Consider the following 16,217-nt stretch of genomic DNA (forward strand, 5'->3'; position numbering starts at 1 on the left):
ACTATCGAGCATAAATACTCCCTCTTGGAGTTAAAAGCAAAAACTTGGCCGAGCCTCTACTAGTAACGGAGAGCATGCAAGATCATAAACAACACATATGTAATAACTTGATAATTAACATGACATGGTATTCTCTATCCATCGGATCCCGACAAACACAACATAGAGTATTACGAGATAGATGATCTTGATCATGTTAGGCAGCTCACAAGATCCAACAATGAAGCACAATGAGGAGAAGACAACCATCTAGCTACTGCTATGGACCCATAGTCCAGGGGTGAACTACTCACTCATCACTCCGGAGGCGACCATGGCGGTGTAGAGTCATCCGGGAGATGAATCCCCTCTCCGGCGGGGTGCCGGAGGAGATCTCGAGAACCCCCGAGATGGGATCGGCGGCGGCGGCGTCTCAGTAAGGTTTTCCGTATCGTGGTTTTTCGCCTCAGGGGTTTCGCGACGGAGGCTTTAAGTAGGCGGAAGGGCAGGTCAAGGGGCGTCACGAGGGGCCCACGCTATAGGTCGGCGCGGCCAAGGCCTGGGCCGCGCCGCCCTATAGCCTGGCCACCTCGTGGCCCCACTTCGTGTGTTCTTCGGTCTTCTGGAAGCTCCGTGGAAAAATAGGCCCCTGGGTTTTCGTTTCGTCCAATTCCGAGAATATTTCGTTACTAGGATTTCTGAAACCAAAAACAGCGAGAAAACGGAAGCGGCACTTCGGCATCTTGTTAATAGGTTAGTTCCAGAAAATGCACGAATATGACATAAAGTGTGCATAAAACATGTAGGTATCATCAATAATATGGCATAGAACATAAGAAATTATCGATACGTCGGAGACGTATCACGCGTCGGTCCTCGCCTTCTTCCTCGCCGCGGACTCGGCGCGGCGCTTCTCGCGGCTCGCCTTCTTCTTCGCCTTCATCGCCGCCTTCTCCTCCTCCTTCTGCGCGTGGATGCCGTAGAAGGCCTCCGTGGCGGCGACGTCCTCGGGGAAGCGGCGCGCCCATTCGAGGCGCAGCGCCTCGTCGCGCTCGGCGATGATGAGGCGGCTGCTCGAGCTCCCGGCCGTCGGCGGCTGCTGTTCGCGCGTGATCATCGGCGGCGGCGCCAGCATCTCCGCTTGCTCCCGCGTGTAGACATCGTGGAAGTTCATCGACCGACGCGAGCGGCCGAGCCGCCACGCGACGGCGTCGTACGCCCGCGCCGCCTCGTGCGCGGTGTCGAAGGTGCCAGGCGGATCCGCTCCTCGCCGGAGCGGATTTCCGCGTCGAGCCGGCCGCTCGGCCGCGCCGGACGCCGTGGTAGCCGGAGGAGGGCGGCGGCGCGGAGGCATCTCGCGGACGGAGGTGGAGCGGCGCGGGAGGAGGCGGAGCGGTCGGAGGTGGAGCGGCGCGGGAGGGAGAGAGACGAGGAGGGAGAGAGACGCGTGGAGGAAGTGACAGTTGCCCGCGCTCGCGCGTGGCGTGTTTATACCGCGCGCGCCATCACACGCGGCAAGTTTCCGCGCGGGATAGCGCGAAAGCGCGCGGGCGGCAAATTTTTTAGCGCGCGCCTTTTTCCCGCCTCTGCTGTAGCAGCGCGGCAGCGCCCGCGCGCGGCAAACCGGCGGTTTTTTTACCGCGCGGGCCTTTTAGCGCGTCTGTTGGAGATGCTCTTAATACTGCTGTTGATGATATAGGTAACCTGTTCGCAAGGATTACGGGCGCATCAGATTCCATGATAGACTCCTGCTAGGTCACGACTCTGACCTTTTTTTTTGGAGGGCACAACTGTCGTGACTATCCTCCCCTCTTTGCTTCCGAGTTCAACCGCATCTCAAAAAAAAAAAAAAAAAAAAATCAGGTCACGGCCGCACCGCAACCGCCAAATCTTGAAAGAAAAAAGAGAAAATCTCAAAAGGAAAAACAAAGGCCGTCTCTCTCCGTTTCATCGCGCGCGCCATCTCCCCGCCCCGATTCCGATCCGCGCGATCTCCACCTCCATGGTCTCCGGCATGTCCCACCGCCCCGACGACGCCGCCTCCGGCGTCCCGCACCAGCCGTCCGGCGCGGGGACGCCCCTCGCCACGCCGCCGCCCTCGCACTCCGCCTCCACCAGCGGCGGGAGCGCCGGCTCCCCGTCCCGCAGCGACCACAACGGCCCCTCCTCCACCGCCGCCGCCGGCACGGGCCCGCCCCCCGCCGCCGTGACGGCATCCACCCCCGCCAGCGACGGCACCACCTCCCTCCGCCTCAACAACCTCGACATCAACGGCGACGACGCGCCCTCCTCGCAGCCTCCCGTCAGGTTCGTCAACCCCCGCTTCGCTTCGCTTGCCTTGCCAGATCGGGTTACCCCATATCTGCCTGTCGTGTTCTAACTGCGCGCCTTGTTCCAGTTATTTTTGCCATCGGCTTAAGCTTTTGCACACTGGACTCGGTGCTGCTCACGTGTTTGCTGATCCGTAGAATTTACTGTGTTTGTTACTCGAATTACGCATTGCAAGTCTGCCTTGCTTGCTTGAAGTGTCAGTCCTAGATCTAACCATCTTCTGAAGGCTCTCGCTCATACATGTGTACACTTGTCATGTTGATCAGCAAAAATAGCAGACATATATGGTTCCTGTTCTGCCATAGTCATAGACTGTATCTAAGTGGACGCTCAATTTTGCTACTCCGTTCGGTCTATTCATTTATCATCATATATATCCTCCATATCCTTATATTTACTTGGAATCATCAAATTGTGGAAACTGCTGCTTAGTGTTTAATAGCATATACTTAGACAAGTAGCTTAAACTTCTAAGTATCCTTTCCATAGTTGCTATCTATTGGTTCACTGCACTAAGTAACTTCGAAAACAGCATCATCAAGAAGAAGAAGAGGAGAGCGGCATCGATTGGTCCTGATAAAGGTGGCCGGGGACTGCGACAGTTCAGTATGAAAGGTCAGTCCAATAGTTTTCTTTCCATATTACTACTTTCAACTGCAGGTCGTGTTCACATTTATAAATTATCCGTAAGCAGCACAATTGCGAATACAGCCAATGAGCAGAGCTTGTATTTTCTTCTTCTTCTATTTAGTATCAATTCAAGAGGGGTCATGTTCAGCGACTAGAGGTTCTCCTACTGCCAACATCGATTTATCATGACGTGTTATCTTTGTTGTTTTTGCAGTTTGCGAGAAAGTTGAAAGCAAAGGCAGAACAACATATAATGAGGTTCGTGGTTTGTTAGTTCCTAATTCAAAATTCCTCTTGTTATGTTAGTCAGCATCTACTTGGGTGGCATGAGTTTTCATGTATCTTAACCAGAAATATAAAATGGTCATCGCTGCATACCTGACCCTTTTTCTCTACGTATGCTTTCTCTTTGCTTCATATTTGAAGGTCCAACCAGCCATTCAAAATGGACCAATGCTGTGCTGTAGTATAAAGCCTAATAGCAGTTTTCATACAAGTACAGGGCATAATTATTTCACTAAACATTGAGATGGCTTTGTCCATGTAGTCCACCTGGTTTAATTGATGCAGCCCCTGGATCAATTCGTTTTGTTACTCTGAAGGCGTTTCATTATTCTACTAAGTTTAATCAAGCTGGCAGGACTAGTTTGTATCATAAATTGAGATCATGGAACTCGAACCACACATGCATGTTGTATGTAATACCACCATTTGATTGTTAAGACCTTATTGTGATGAAAGTCAGGAAACTGAGAATGGGGCAGAGGCCCCGTGGTTGGGGTTGTTGCAGTGACACACCCAACAACCAGAGCTTCACTCCCGCTGGGAGCGAATTTCTGGAATTTTTCTACAAAGATATGCCACCAAGGGCTAGTCCTGATTGGTCTTTTTTTACTTGAAAGTCATGAAACCATAAATATGTGTGATACTGGTCACTGTTAGCCACTGATCTTATTAATCCTTTACTGTTACACTTTAAACAGGTATGGTGCCTTTGAATATATTCAAGTTGATCTTTAGAGTTCCCTGAAACTGTGAAACATATCCTGTTTTATTACTGTGACAATAATAATATTTACGTTTTTGTTGTGTTTTTGTATTGGTTATTTGAAATCTCTAGGATGTAATGGAACTAAAATGAATGCCAATTTGCCAATTTTGCCAATTTTTTCAGGTTGCAGATGAACTTGTTGCTGAGTTCTCAGATCCCAATAACAACATTGAAGCGCCAGATCCTGATAACCCCAATGCAGTTAAGAAATATGAAATGCCCTTTGCATCAGTTACTTGTTTTTTGGGGTATGTGCTCACTCTATGTTAAAATGCAGCAACAATATGATGAGAAAAATATACGAAGAAGGGTTTATGACGCACTGAATGTTCTAATGGCTATGGAGATTATATCTAAAGATAAGAAGGAAATACAATGGAAAGGCTTGCCTCGGACTAGTGTAAATGATATTGAAGAATTGCAGGTTGCTTCTTTTTCAGTGATTGTCAACATTTGGTACACCTATGTACAGTCTTGCTCATCAGTTTGTGCCTGTTTACAGACGGAGCTCGTTGGACTGAAAGGTAGGATTGAGAAGAAAAGTGCTTACTTGCAGGAGCTACAAGACCAAGTAAGGATATGATTCACCTGTTTTTAAGTTATGTCATGTGAAATATATGGTATATTCTGTGTAAGATAATAGGATACTGTAGTTTTCAGATCACGTGGCTCTGACATAACAGAGCATCACTTAGTTGTTGTACTGTGTACTATTGTCTCTCAGTATGCGTACTTTGTCTTTACGGGTCAATGTTGTCCATGCCAACAAAGCAGAGTTCAATTCTTGCATCCATCTCACTGGCGCAGTTCCCTGTTTACAATCTTGAGTATGCTGCCAAATAAATAATGATAAGTACTTGATAGGTTTATAATAGGCGGAGGAAGGTCTCAATTTCTAGTTATTGTTTGCACTCCTGCTTTCTGACAAATATTATTACTTGTCGCAGATCAGTGTACTCTATATCTGTTTCTTATATGTTACCTTTCTTTGTGATGCCCTGTGCAACTTAAAAACCAAAAGTAGGTTTGCTATGATCTTTGCTGCTTGAGATTTAGAAAGAAGGATCCAATTCACGCGTAGTTCCAACCAGTGTGTTCAGTGAACCAAAAGGTGGTTGATTTTTGGTCCTGAGCCCCTGATCTCTAAAAATCAAGCAGTTCACTATTAAAACTACAATACATCTAACCCTTGGTATTCTGAGCGGGCGGGAAGCATGTTTTATGGTAAACTATGTTGCTACAGTAAAATACGAGTAGTATCTTGCTATATTTAGGTTTAATGCTTGAATAGAAATGTTCCCAAGAATTGTTGGTTCAGACTGAGTCATTCTTATTTTAAACATTTGTTATCCCCTGGTTATTTTTTTAATTGATGTATTTACGGATGTTCTTGGTATATCAAGTATCTAGGTATGCAAAACTTAGTACTCCGAAATGAGGAGCTGTATGGTTCAGGAACCACTCCTTCGGGTGGAGTGGCCTTGCCATTCATACTTATCCAGGTGAATAACTTTGAATTCTTTATCCTTCAATCTCATTCTACAGTTGTGCCTTCTGTTCATAATGTCAGGCCAAATGACAGTTTTTGTTATCCTGCAGACTCGGCCCCATGCAATGGTGGAAGTTGAGATATCAGAAGATATGCAACTGGTGCATTTTGACTTTAATAGGTAAGCCAATAATTCTGTTACTGTATTTATTTCTCTCTGGGCAGCTTTTTTACTTCATACCCTCCAGCTCACAGAAAAGTGATTCTGGCGTACATTCAGTCGGAATTGGAAAACTTTGGGTATCAATTTTGTTTTGAGTATTAAGTTTAGAAGCTTGAAAATCGTGTATATATATATAGATAGATTTGTCTTGAAATGTATTTTCAAAACACTATTATGTTAATAGAAACTAGTGGCCAAAGCTACATATTGAATATACTCTGTAAGTGTCTAAAACGCCATTTTTCGTGAACTGGAGGGAGTATCTGGATATAAAGTATGGAAATGACTAGGAACCAAGTTAAAATAGGATAAGGAGAACTCAAATCTCAGCTGTTAGATCATAGCTATGCATGTTTGGTCTCACATATAAAATGTGCATTTCTTTATAGAAAAAAAAAGTCAAAATGTGCATTTGCCTTCGTCACTCATCCACGATGGGGCACATTGGATCAGAAAATAAAGTAGACAGATGAGATGAGCCAAATGTTATTGTGAATCTTGTCTAAGAAGTATAGAACACAATTCATCTAAATCATCATATAAAGAATTCTGTTGAAATAAATAATTCAGTATGAATATATGCTGCTTCTTAGATCAACAGAAGGTCTCCTGATTACTTTTGTTATGTGTATTTCTGAAACTGCAGCACTCCATTTGAGTTGCATGACGACTCATATGTGATAAAAGCACTGAACTCCAGTGGGAAAGAACAGAATCATGTTACTCCAGAGCCAAGATCAAATGGTTGCGAGGGCTCAAGCATGCCAGATATTTATCGAAATCATGTACAACAATCTGCAATGGCAAATAACGGTACAACCAGATTACCAAGCTCTCCCCCTGTTCCAGGCATACTGAAAGGGCGAGTGAAGCATGAGCATCAGTTCTAGAGTGTTTGTTCGTTGCTGCTGTTGTTTGGTTCATCATTAATCTTATTTTCCTTTTTGATGTAAAGAGTGTAAATTATTGGGCAAAGGGGAAAAGTAGCTTGTTCTGATTTAGCTCTGCATTAGATTGATAGGATGATGGGTACCCTTATCTGTAATACTTCCATGTGTAACCCCTAACCGGCTTTGAATCTGTTCCTGTTTTTGGTTGAGGCAAGCGTGTTTATGTCATGTAATTGTGCACAGTGCCTAACCTATTTATATTCCTTGTGAAATTTCATCAGTTGGCATGTGTCGTTTCAGGAAAAAGCATTCGTTTGGAGTACTTACCTTTGGTTATGTGACTTTTCCTTCTGCTTCCTCCGTAACATAGGACATATAAGTCAAACCTTTTAAACTTTGATATTTAGATTAAGAACTCAGAATTCATGTACATGGATTAGTCAAGAGATAATAACAGAATATTTCTCACTACTTTTTATAATTCTTGTCCTGGTTTTAGTTTATACTAAATCCATGACATAAATTATGAAATGGAGGGAGTATGTTTTAGTCCGGTTTTGTTCATAGGGTAGCTGAAGCTGAATGTTTGGGCAAGTTTCACAGAGGTTTCCTTCAAGAATGCGCTACCACAACATAATAAACTTAATAAAGCGGCACATGTTTTAGCTATTGAATGTTTTGTTTATTCTATTTCTAGAGATTTTGCCCTGGATTTAATCCTAAAGACTTTGTATAATGATTTGTTAAAATCAGTAGAGTGCAATATCCTCTCCCAGAGAAGAGAAAACAATCAAACTTCAGGTTTGTGGATAAAGCTGTACTTCAATGGAGATGGATTAGTAAAAAGGCAAAGCAATAGCACATAGAGAAACAACACAGCAAGATCAAAGCATATGCAAATAAGGAGGAGCAGCAGGTGTGAAAGAGCAGTGTCACAAGGGCATCATCGAAAGAAAAGATGAAGACGTAGGAACCTTGGCCGATGGTAGAGACAGAGAGACTAGAGGGGTGAAACGGAGAAAAAGGAATAGTGAGGGACCTGTTAGTAAGACGTAGGAACAATCAGGGGGGAAAGAGCAAGGCCCTGGGCATACCTGTAAGACGGCATGGACCAGCGCGCGAAATCTCAAAAAAATTTGGACCATTTCTCGATTTGTGCGTGTCATCCTTGCGCAGGGGCCATGCTAATCTTCTCTGTATCGTTCCAATTTTATCGGATGTCCCCGAAGGGACAACACAGCTGCAAACGCTGGGCTTATAAACCGGTCGAAACTTCTGTGGCTTGCCGAGGTGGGACTAAACGAGGGTTTCCTGCTGCGTCCCGCAGCCGCAAGCGGCACCAGGAGCCAAGGCTAGTGGGTCGAATACGCGTGCGGGCTGGCTCTTCCCTCAGTCTCGGCCCGGCTTAAGGAAGCAGGCTGGAAACGTACACACGGCCTGCTCCCATCCTTGGTATGGAGCTGACTTTTCCAAACGATGGATCCTTTGAGCTGTATTTCTCACCGATGCAAGTAGTAATGGTCTGTTCTCCGAACTCCGAAGGATAAGCACATATTGTCTTAATTTCGTCTCGGTTATTTCTTTTCGCGAGAATTTTTTGGTTGTGACGGTGAACATCCAAGTGACCATGTTCGTGCTCCTTTGCTTTTGACAAGCCAACCAACTTGGACTACCAGTCGAGTATATAAAATGTACATTTACCCAAATTTAGATTAATAAATGCCTAATAGCTACTACTTTGTTTTTTGGGACAAATTTTTTATCCCTCCCCCAAGAATTATTGTGGACAGTGGACACTAGGGATTCTTTGAGTACTTCGTAGGGTTGCAAAGAGTTGTTCATTAATGGTACCATTTTCTTTTTCAGGACAAAAAAAATTACTCCCTCCCCCAAGAATTATTATGGATCGGAGGGAGTACATTTTTTTTGAAGTTTCGCAAAACCACTACACGTGAACTAAGCATGAATTGACACTGTTTATGACTGGTGGGACCCACCTATAAGGCCAAAGTGGAAGAAAACCTGGTGGACTTGCTGATCTGGACCGATGACCCACTTGTAAGCTAATTGAAAAAAGTAATTGCGTGAAAAAATAGTACTCCTCTTCCCCCGTCTCTACCACGCCGGAGAGCACCAGTACGGCACCGCCACCACACTCTAGTTCCAAGTTAGTAGACCAGTTTACCTTAATTTACAAGTTTGCGTATGAGTTTGCGCTGGTAAACAAGTTTATGTATACGTGCAATGCTATTAACTCTTTCTAAAAAAAGGCAACTGATGTTCCCGGCCTGTTCCAAGTCAAAGATAGGGGAAACAAATGTTTTTTTTTTCGAGGTGAATAGGGGAAACAAATGTACTCGAGTAAGTTATGTGGATCGGCGTTAGATGGATTACATCTTTGCCACCGTATATATTATGTTGACCTATCAACAAACAATACTACAAGTGTATAGTGCATCTATGAAAACAAGTACACTGTACAATGTATAACTCTGTATGCATACAAAACAGAAGCACAAAACTGGCAGAATTTTATTGGGCACCCAATTTGAGCTGCCAAAGGAAGAATAGAACAAAATCAAGAGAAACAATGGCTGTGGTCGCTGTTAAAAACTCGACACCTCGGTATTACTTAGCTTCGAATCAATTGATAATAAGCCTACTAATCAACTAGCCGTGTATTTGTAGGTACACGTCGACGCTCGTTCCTTCTACAAACAAGAGCAAGAGTACGTATTGTGAGAAGAAGAATGAACAAAAACCAGAAGAGCAATAATTTGAAGGAGAACGCTGGAGGTGGTCAGGCCTAGGCGCGTTGCAGGCACGGCGGCGCGCCGGAGCGGAGAGGGATGGCAGGTCGTAGGTGGTAGTAACAAGGGGCGCGGCTTCTAGGAGCTGTCTCCGCGGAGCTTGTGGTGCCTGCCGGCCACCTTCTTGCGGTGCCCGTCGACGACCTTGGCCTCCGGCAGGGGGTCCTTGGAGCCCTGCGAGACGATGCCGGACACCTCCTTCCCTCCGGAGGACAACCCCTCGAGGTCCTCGGGGTTGGCGGAGCTGATCCGTATGACCGAGCCCCCGGTGGCGGGCATGGGGTTGTTGAACTCGGAGCATGTCTTTCTGATCTCCCCGTCCTTGCCGGTGATGACCTTGAGCTCGCTGAGCTTCTCCATGGCCTTGGCGAAGGAGGGCAGGAAGTCGTCGGGCTTGTTGAGCATGTCCTTGATGATGGGCGTGGTCTTGGAGTCGATCCCCAGGAGACGGTCGATGGTGAGCGGCATCTTCTTGGCGATGACGTTGGCGAAGTAGGTGCCGTCGATGGAGTCGGGGTTGTGCTCGTCCATGTTGACGAATCCCGTGTCCCGGTTGGGCCCGTCGCAGAGCTTGCTGATGCTGGCCTGGTAGCCCGAGTCCATGGGCGTGGCGTCGGGCTCGATGAAGATGCACCTGACCTTGCCGATGCTGTGGCCTCCGGCGAGGAGCACCACCATCTCCTCGGCAGTGAAGCCCCTGGAGAGGAACTCGGACACGAGCTTGGGGACGGGGATGTCCGGGCCGGGCAGGTTGTTGTCGGCCTCCTCGCGGTTGGAGACGAGCGAGTCGCGGCGGCCCATTTGCACCTTGTAGGCGGGGCCGCCGGCGAGGTGGATGGAGTCGCGGGCGCTGAGGACGACGATGTCGGCGCAGGAGACGGTGTTGGGGCACTTGGCCTCCAGCTCCTTCTTGGCCTCGTCGATGACCTCGAAGCCGCGCACCGAGATGTTGGGCCCGGCCTCCTTCTCCGCGCTTTGGTTGGAGAGAGGGTCGATCAGGATGGACGCGTCGCAGCCCTACGCCATGCATGGACACCACCAGTTCACGTTGCCATCTCCAATGAATATACTATCATTTTCGTAATGAAAGCAAATGCAATGAAAATGGGTAGGTACATTGGCGAAGCAGTCGTGGAAGATGAGACGGAGGAGGCCGGCGGCGGTGCCGGGGTCTTCCTTGAGCTTCTTCTCGATGACGGCGGCGACGATCTTCTCGGCGTCCGGGCAGGAGTCCTTGTAGAACTCGGGGGAGAGCTGGGCGGAGGCCAGGGGCGCGACGGCGGCGAGGAAGCCGAGGAGGAGGAGGAGGAGGAGGCGACAGGCGTCCATGGTGCGCGGGTGGGAGCAAGGGAAGCCTTGCGATGCCGGGACACGCCCAGGGTCGCGCTTAATACCGAGGCGGTCAACAGGGGAGCCCCCGCGCGGCGCGGACAGGGCGCGCATCACTGGGTGGCTGTCTCTTCTCTGCCTTGTTCGAGGTGTGTGTAATAATAGGATGAGCCCATGGCTTCCTTCCATCTCCATTCACATCTCTAGCTTTTCTCCATCGATCGGCATGCATATGCATGTCCACCTGCCTATGCCTGTACTATGACACCCGACACTTGTGTGTCCTCAAGCAATCAACATGAAAATCGATCACAGTCTGTGCTAACATGCATTGCATTTTTTACGAAGTATTCCAATCAATTCTTTTTTTTAGATAAAAGGAATTTCGTCCCTGGTTTCATTAAGGAAACCATTTTGTTACTACAAAGTCACAGACCATACCACCAAACACTACATAGACACTCTTACTTAAGGTTTTACATACCAAACAGAACTGAGAAGACCCTAGTTCTTGTTCAACAGCAAAGAAAAGGGACCCGCAAAAAAAATAGCAAAGAAAAGGGAGGGAGGGAGGAGAGACGGCACAAACTTTTCCAACCAGGTGGAAATGCATTGTTCAGCAGTTTCAAATTGGAAGTTCATACCAAAAGTGCAACTGACCACATTCCAAATGTATCTAGCTGGAGGACATTTGAAGAAAAGATGACTGATAGTTTCATTGCATCCACAGAAGAGACATTTTTTTCACATCCTGCGGTGACCCAGCATACCACTGCATGTTGTAGTATACAAGTCGTTGATATGATCTTTGTGAAGGGACTTCTTCACAAATTGCCATATCCCTCCGAGTGGTACAACAGAAACATTGCAGGTCATAACACTCCATACATTAGTACAAACATTGTCTTACAAGTTGGTATTCTCACAGGTCCTATGAGAACACCCTAAGATACTACTTAAGTACGATTACAACTTATAACTAAATATTAAGAGAGCTCAACAACTTATTTAGGTAAGTTCTACGTTGCTCGGCTCTATGATGCCTCCACCTCCGTGTCATCTGGTCCGTAGACTATCCCATAGTCTACGCCTTCCACTCCGCCGGTAAGATCAGGTTCTTCGTAGACCAGCTCGTAACTTCCTTCTGGTGCTCCATCGTTGATGGCCTCCACTTCCGGATCACGAGTCTAGCAAGGGTGTCGAAAGAAAGTGAGTACAGGGGTACTCAGCAAGTTCTAAAAGAGTAAAAAGGTGTTTGATGCACTAGCTACGACCATTGATCGGAAATCGCGAGGTCAATGCATGTTTTGCAATCATTTCTTCAAAAGGTTGCTTTTATTATGAAAACTATGCCCGTCGGTCTTCACGAGTTGACTAGAACTTCGTGGAGTTCCTTTCTGCCGCGTTCGCAGTTCCCTTCCCGGAACAAGGAGTGACAACCACAATTTGATACACTCTGCGAGAGGTGCGTTACTTTTCCCACAAGAGATCTCACCCTTTTTGCCATCCGCGAGGACTTGCCCCCGTTCACACTTCCTTTGGTGTGAGGCCGGGTATAAAGATCCAAGCCCACACCGCCTTCTCCGCGATCGCAAACCCACCCTTTTGTCCAACCGTACACCTCCGAGTAGACTTCCCCGATAATACGGCTTTACTCATGGTGTACTCCGGACAATCCTTCATAGATCGTAGAGCCATCATCACTAATGGATGGGGATTTAAAAGGTTATCCCAACCTACTGCGAGTGCCTCCAACACCCCGCCGGCTCTACCAATCCGTTGGCGTGCGAAGGGAAAAGATACGGCTGGCTTCCCCGAGCCATTATAGATCTCATGGTCAACGTGATTTGTACGGCGCTAGAATCACTCTGGACGGCATTGGTAATTTAATCCTAGGGTGATATAACCCATTGCAATGGAACCTCCACCATATCAACACATACCATGGTTCCATTGCCGACCACATAGTCATATTCATAGTTGGAAAGTAACATTTCATTTGCGATGCGGGAATGATAAGTATATAGCTTTGCATTAAAGTAGTAGAAAATACTCAAGTTGACATGAGCAAGGGTGAACTTGCACTGTGGACTGCGAGATAGTGCGGTTCAATGCGGTTGATGGAACCCGGACCTCGGGTTCTGTAAGAAGCATCATTGTCCGGTAAGGACAATGTTATAAAATCCAAATAATGCAATCATGGATGTATTATTTTATGTTGAATCCCTATACCCCGCTGAGTTATAGCAATTTAGGGTTAAGTTTAAGATTTTATGTCTTTGACGGTAACTTGCAATTGATTTAAAAGTATAAACCATTTTAATTCACACAGAGTACAACAATTCAAAGTAAAACTATTTTTACTTGGTGATTTCCTTAATCATTCCAAAAATAATTTGAAATCATAGAGTTACCTCTATAGTTTTTGGAATAAAAAGGAATATAGTATTTTTCTTGGAAAAATACTCTTTTCCAATAGAAATGACTTGGAATAGTAGAATTTCATTTTGAAATGTTTGAAAATAAGTATTTGAACTTATTTGAGATTTTTCCTTGAATTTTATTTACAAGGAAATAATAGTTTAAAATTCCAAGTTATTATTTACATTCTTAAAATTCATAATTTTGAATTTGTCTCATAAATTCCATTTCATATTTTATTCTTGTTAAGATTTATTTTTCATTCATTAATCCAATTTTTAATGGATTTTTAGAGTTGTATTTGATTTATTAAAATTTGGTAAAGTTCTGGCCTTTTATTAAATGTTAAAAGACCAAAATACCCCCTGGACCCATATTGGGCCCGGCCCATTTACCTAAACCCGGGGACGGCCCAATAAGGCTAATCCCTTTTGGGTTCGGTGGCGCCGCACGGCCCACCACGCTCTCACTCACTCGGCCCTCTCTCGCTCTTCGTCTCTAACCCTAGCCTCTCTCGCGACGCCCTGGCGATGGCGTCGCCGCCATGGCCGCCGCCTCGCTCCGGCCATCGCCGAGCTTCCCCGCCGTAGCCACCTACCGATTCGGAACCGCCGCGTGCAGATCTATCGATCTGTCCGCGTGGTTTTCCCTTTTGCTTCCTCTACTGGCGAATCGCCTCCGTTCTGGATCTCGTGGAGATTCACCTCGACGAACTCCGGCGAGCTCTCGTCCTCGCCGACGATGGATACGCGCCTGGGGTTGACCTGGCGCGGGTGCTGCTCGCAGTACTCGTGCCGTCGCCTCAGGTGCTTGCTACGGTGGTGCTGGTTCGTGTCTGGGTTCGCCGGCGTAACGTCGACGCCTTCCCTGGACTTGCAGCTGTTAGGGCCGCGCGAGCACCTGCCTCGCCATGCCCTAGCTTACGCTTCCGGGCGCAAGTAAGTGTTGCATCTCTTCCTTCTCTTACGTGCGCCTCCCTTGCCATTGTTCTTCTTCCTCCTCATGCTCGTTACTCTGGTGATCCTGTGATCACGCAGAGCCATGCTATTGCTGCGCAATCTTCCTGTGCTTCTGTTTACTGCAAGCTCATGGCCCAATTACCATTTACTGGTACTGGCACATGCTGCTTTGCTTGCTATTCATGTTGTGCTTGCTTCTCTGCTGCTCCTAGCATGCTCTATACTTGCCATGCTCTGTTGTGCTTGCTCAAAAGCTAGCTATGCCATGCTATGCTTGATTGTGGCTTGTTTATTCTTACTTGGGATATCATACTTGCTTGTCTAGGTGTATTTGTGATGCATCGGTGACACTTGTGTGTGTGCCAGTGGTGCCTGTGATATACTTCAGTGCTGTCTATGCAAGCCAATGATCCATTGGATCATTCCTTGCTTGTTGGCTAACTTCCCTGTGTAGCTTGGCTTGCTATAATTGATCCATTTGATCAATTCAATGTCAGTGATGGCTTACTGATTAATACTGTGGCTAAGTGATTCAATTTCCTTGTGATGCTGATGCTCAAGCATCACTATGCTGTTGCTTACTTAAGCTACTGGACTTGCTCTAGTGGTTATGGTGCAGTGGTTAAATTGTGTTGCTTATTAGTATGCTACTGTCAGTGCTTAGCATGGATCTGTGATAAATTCATGCTTGTATTAATTAAATTATGATGAACTGCTTATGCAGTAATGATTTAAATGACTTGCTTGCAAATGATTTGGCTGTTCATGATTATCTGGCAAGCAATTGAATCTGAATCCATTCCTGGATAATGATGTGCTATGTTTGGCTTCATTTTAATTGATGCTAAGTGTGATGTGACCTCGGTAGCCTTGCTGCTGATTGGTTGCTCACTTAGTTAGTTGGATTTTGTGGCTACTCAACCTTTGCTTGCATATTTGGGAATCATCCTTGAGATGAATGCCAATATGCTTGCTCGATGAAAATCTAGGGTTCTCGATGGTTCATAGCTTAGGATTTACTTGTGTAGTCTTAGTCTGCTAATCCTTGCAATTCATCTCTTGGTGCTATCTGTGCATGTGATACGGCTAGTGTGTGCATCTGTGCATGTGTGCTAGTTTCAGTGTACAAGATACTGTACCTAGATGCTTTCTATTTTTAGTAGCTTTTGGTAGCGGTAATCCTTGGTGAAAACCAAGTGATGATCTACCCATATGAGCATCTGCTCATCCCATGCTTATTTCATGCATATGTGATGGATCAGATCCATTGGATGCTGTCCAGGTATTTGGTATACCTTGTTCCAGCTCCTAGTGTGAAATATTTGGTTGATGCAGACTTGGGGTTTCTGTTGTGCACAGCCCTTCACCTCCAGGGTCTGGTTGATCTTCTCAGGTCACCATGATTCCTGGTGGCTAAGTTGGTTGTGTTGGTTTCTGTTCTTGGTTATGAACTGGATGAACTGTGCTTGTTCTTGCTTCACCCTTACCTGGTGATTTGCAATTCTGGTCGACTGTCAAGGTTCTAGGGTTTGTGTGCTATTTATATGGCCTCTACTTCTTCCCTGGCCATGACACACAGGCTAATTTACTTTATGACTCATCCTTTGCCTTGCCTTGCTGTTGCTTGCCTAGCAACAGCCTTCATATGGTGAAACTTGAGCCCCTGTGGCTTGCTCGAGTCTTGAGTCTGCCTATGTCTATCTTGTGCTTGTCCATGATTTTTGGACAAGCACAAGTGTGCTTGTGACGGTTTGCCTTGTCCAAACTGAACTTTGTGTTATTTCTGCTAACTGTCTAAACTGAATCTTGTGTTAACACTTATATTCTGGCTAGTTCTTGTTCTCTGTTTTATTTTGCAGGTTTGAATGCTACTATGGCCAGAAGATCATCCTCAAGACACTTAGTTTAGGTTTAGTTTAGAATTAAACTTGTAATTTTCCTTTTCTTTTATTACTGATCATTATATCTCAATTCTTGTATCAAGAATATTGTAAAGACTTTGTAATTGTGTTGTATATCAATAAAGCTCAAGTTTTGGTTTATGAGCTTTGTATTATGTAATGTTTATATTCTTGATTAAATATTGTGTGTGATATTCACTTTGA

The 16,217-nt window shown here is 45.9% G+C and overlaps 2 protein-coding genes and 1 non-coding gene across 3 annotated transcripts; 1 reads left to right on the plus strand and 2 right to left on the minus strand.

The window, feature by feature from the left end:
* The first annotated feature begins 1,981 nt into the window (after window positions 1–1,981).
* On the plus strand, window positions 1,982–6,821 carry LOC124701461 (transcription factor-like protein DPB). The gene is made up of 9 exons (XM_047233523.1): window positions 1,982–2,286; window positions 2,843–2,925; window positions 3,155–3,198; window positions 4,115–4,192; window positions 4,269–4,415; window positions 4,494–4,562; window positions 5,395–5,493; window positions 5,591–5,661; window positions 6,350–6,821. Exons 1-9 carry the CDS (start codon window positions 1,982–1,984, stop codon window positions 6,591–6,593), a joined length of 1,140 nt encoding a protein of 379 aa, XP_047089479.1. The 3' UTR covers window positions 6,594–6,821.
* A 902-nt stretch (window positions 6,822–7,723) lies between these two features.
* On the minus strand, window positions 7,724–7,826 carry LOC124704790. Its single transcript, XR_007003674.1, has one exon. It is a non-coding gene; the product is annotated as a U6 spliceosomal RNA (small nuclear RNA).
* A 1,655-nt stretch (window positions 7,827–9,481) lies between these two features.
* Window positions 9,482–10,732, minus strand: LOC124694697 (peroxidase 44-like). Its single transcript, XM_047227653.1, has 2 exons — window positions 10,520–10,732; window positions 9,482–10,420 (listed from the first exon to the last, which is right to left on the minus strand). The coding sequence occupies exons 1-2, from the start codon at window positions 10,730–10,732 to the stop codon at window positions 9,482–9,484; spliced, it is 1,152 nt and encodes a 383-aa protein (XP_047083609.1).
* Between the last annotated feature and the right edge of the window lie 5,485 nt (window positions 10,733–16,217).

The sequence above is a fragment of the Lolium rigidum genome, chromosome 3, assembly GCF_022539505.1.
Source record: "Lolium rigidum isolate FL_2022 chromosome 3, APGP_CSIRO_Lrig_0.1, whole genome shotgun sequence".
NCBI classification, from domain to species: Eukaryota; Viridiplantae; Streptophyta; class Magnoliopsida; order Poales; family Poaceae; genus Lolium; species Lolium rigidum.

Coding starts and splice junctions, on each gene's coding strand:
- LOC124701461 (XM_047233523.1), top strand. CDS start 1,982: ATGGTCTCCGGCATGTCCCACCGCCCCGACGACGCCGCCTCCGGCGTC. Junction 2,287..2,842: donor TCCTCGCAGCCTCCCGTCAG/GTTCGTCAACCC, acceptor CTTCGAAAACAG/CATCATCAAGAAGAAGAAGA. Junction 5,662..6,349: donor GTGCATTTTGACTTTAATAG/GTAAGCCAATAA, acceptor CTGAAACTGCAG/CACTCCATTTGAGTTGCATG.
- LOC124694697 (XM_047227653.1), bottom strand. CDS start 10,732: ATGGACGCCTGTCGCCTCCTCCTCCTCCTCCTCCTCGGCTTCCTCGCC. Junction 10,421..10,519: donor TCCACGACTGCTTCGCCAAT/GTACCTACCCAT, acceptor TGCATGGCGTAG/GGCTGCGACGCGTCCATCCT.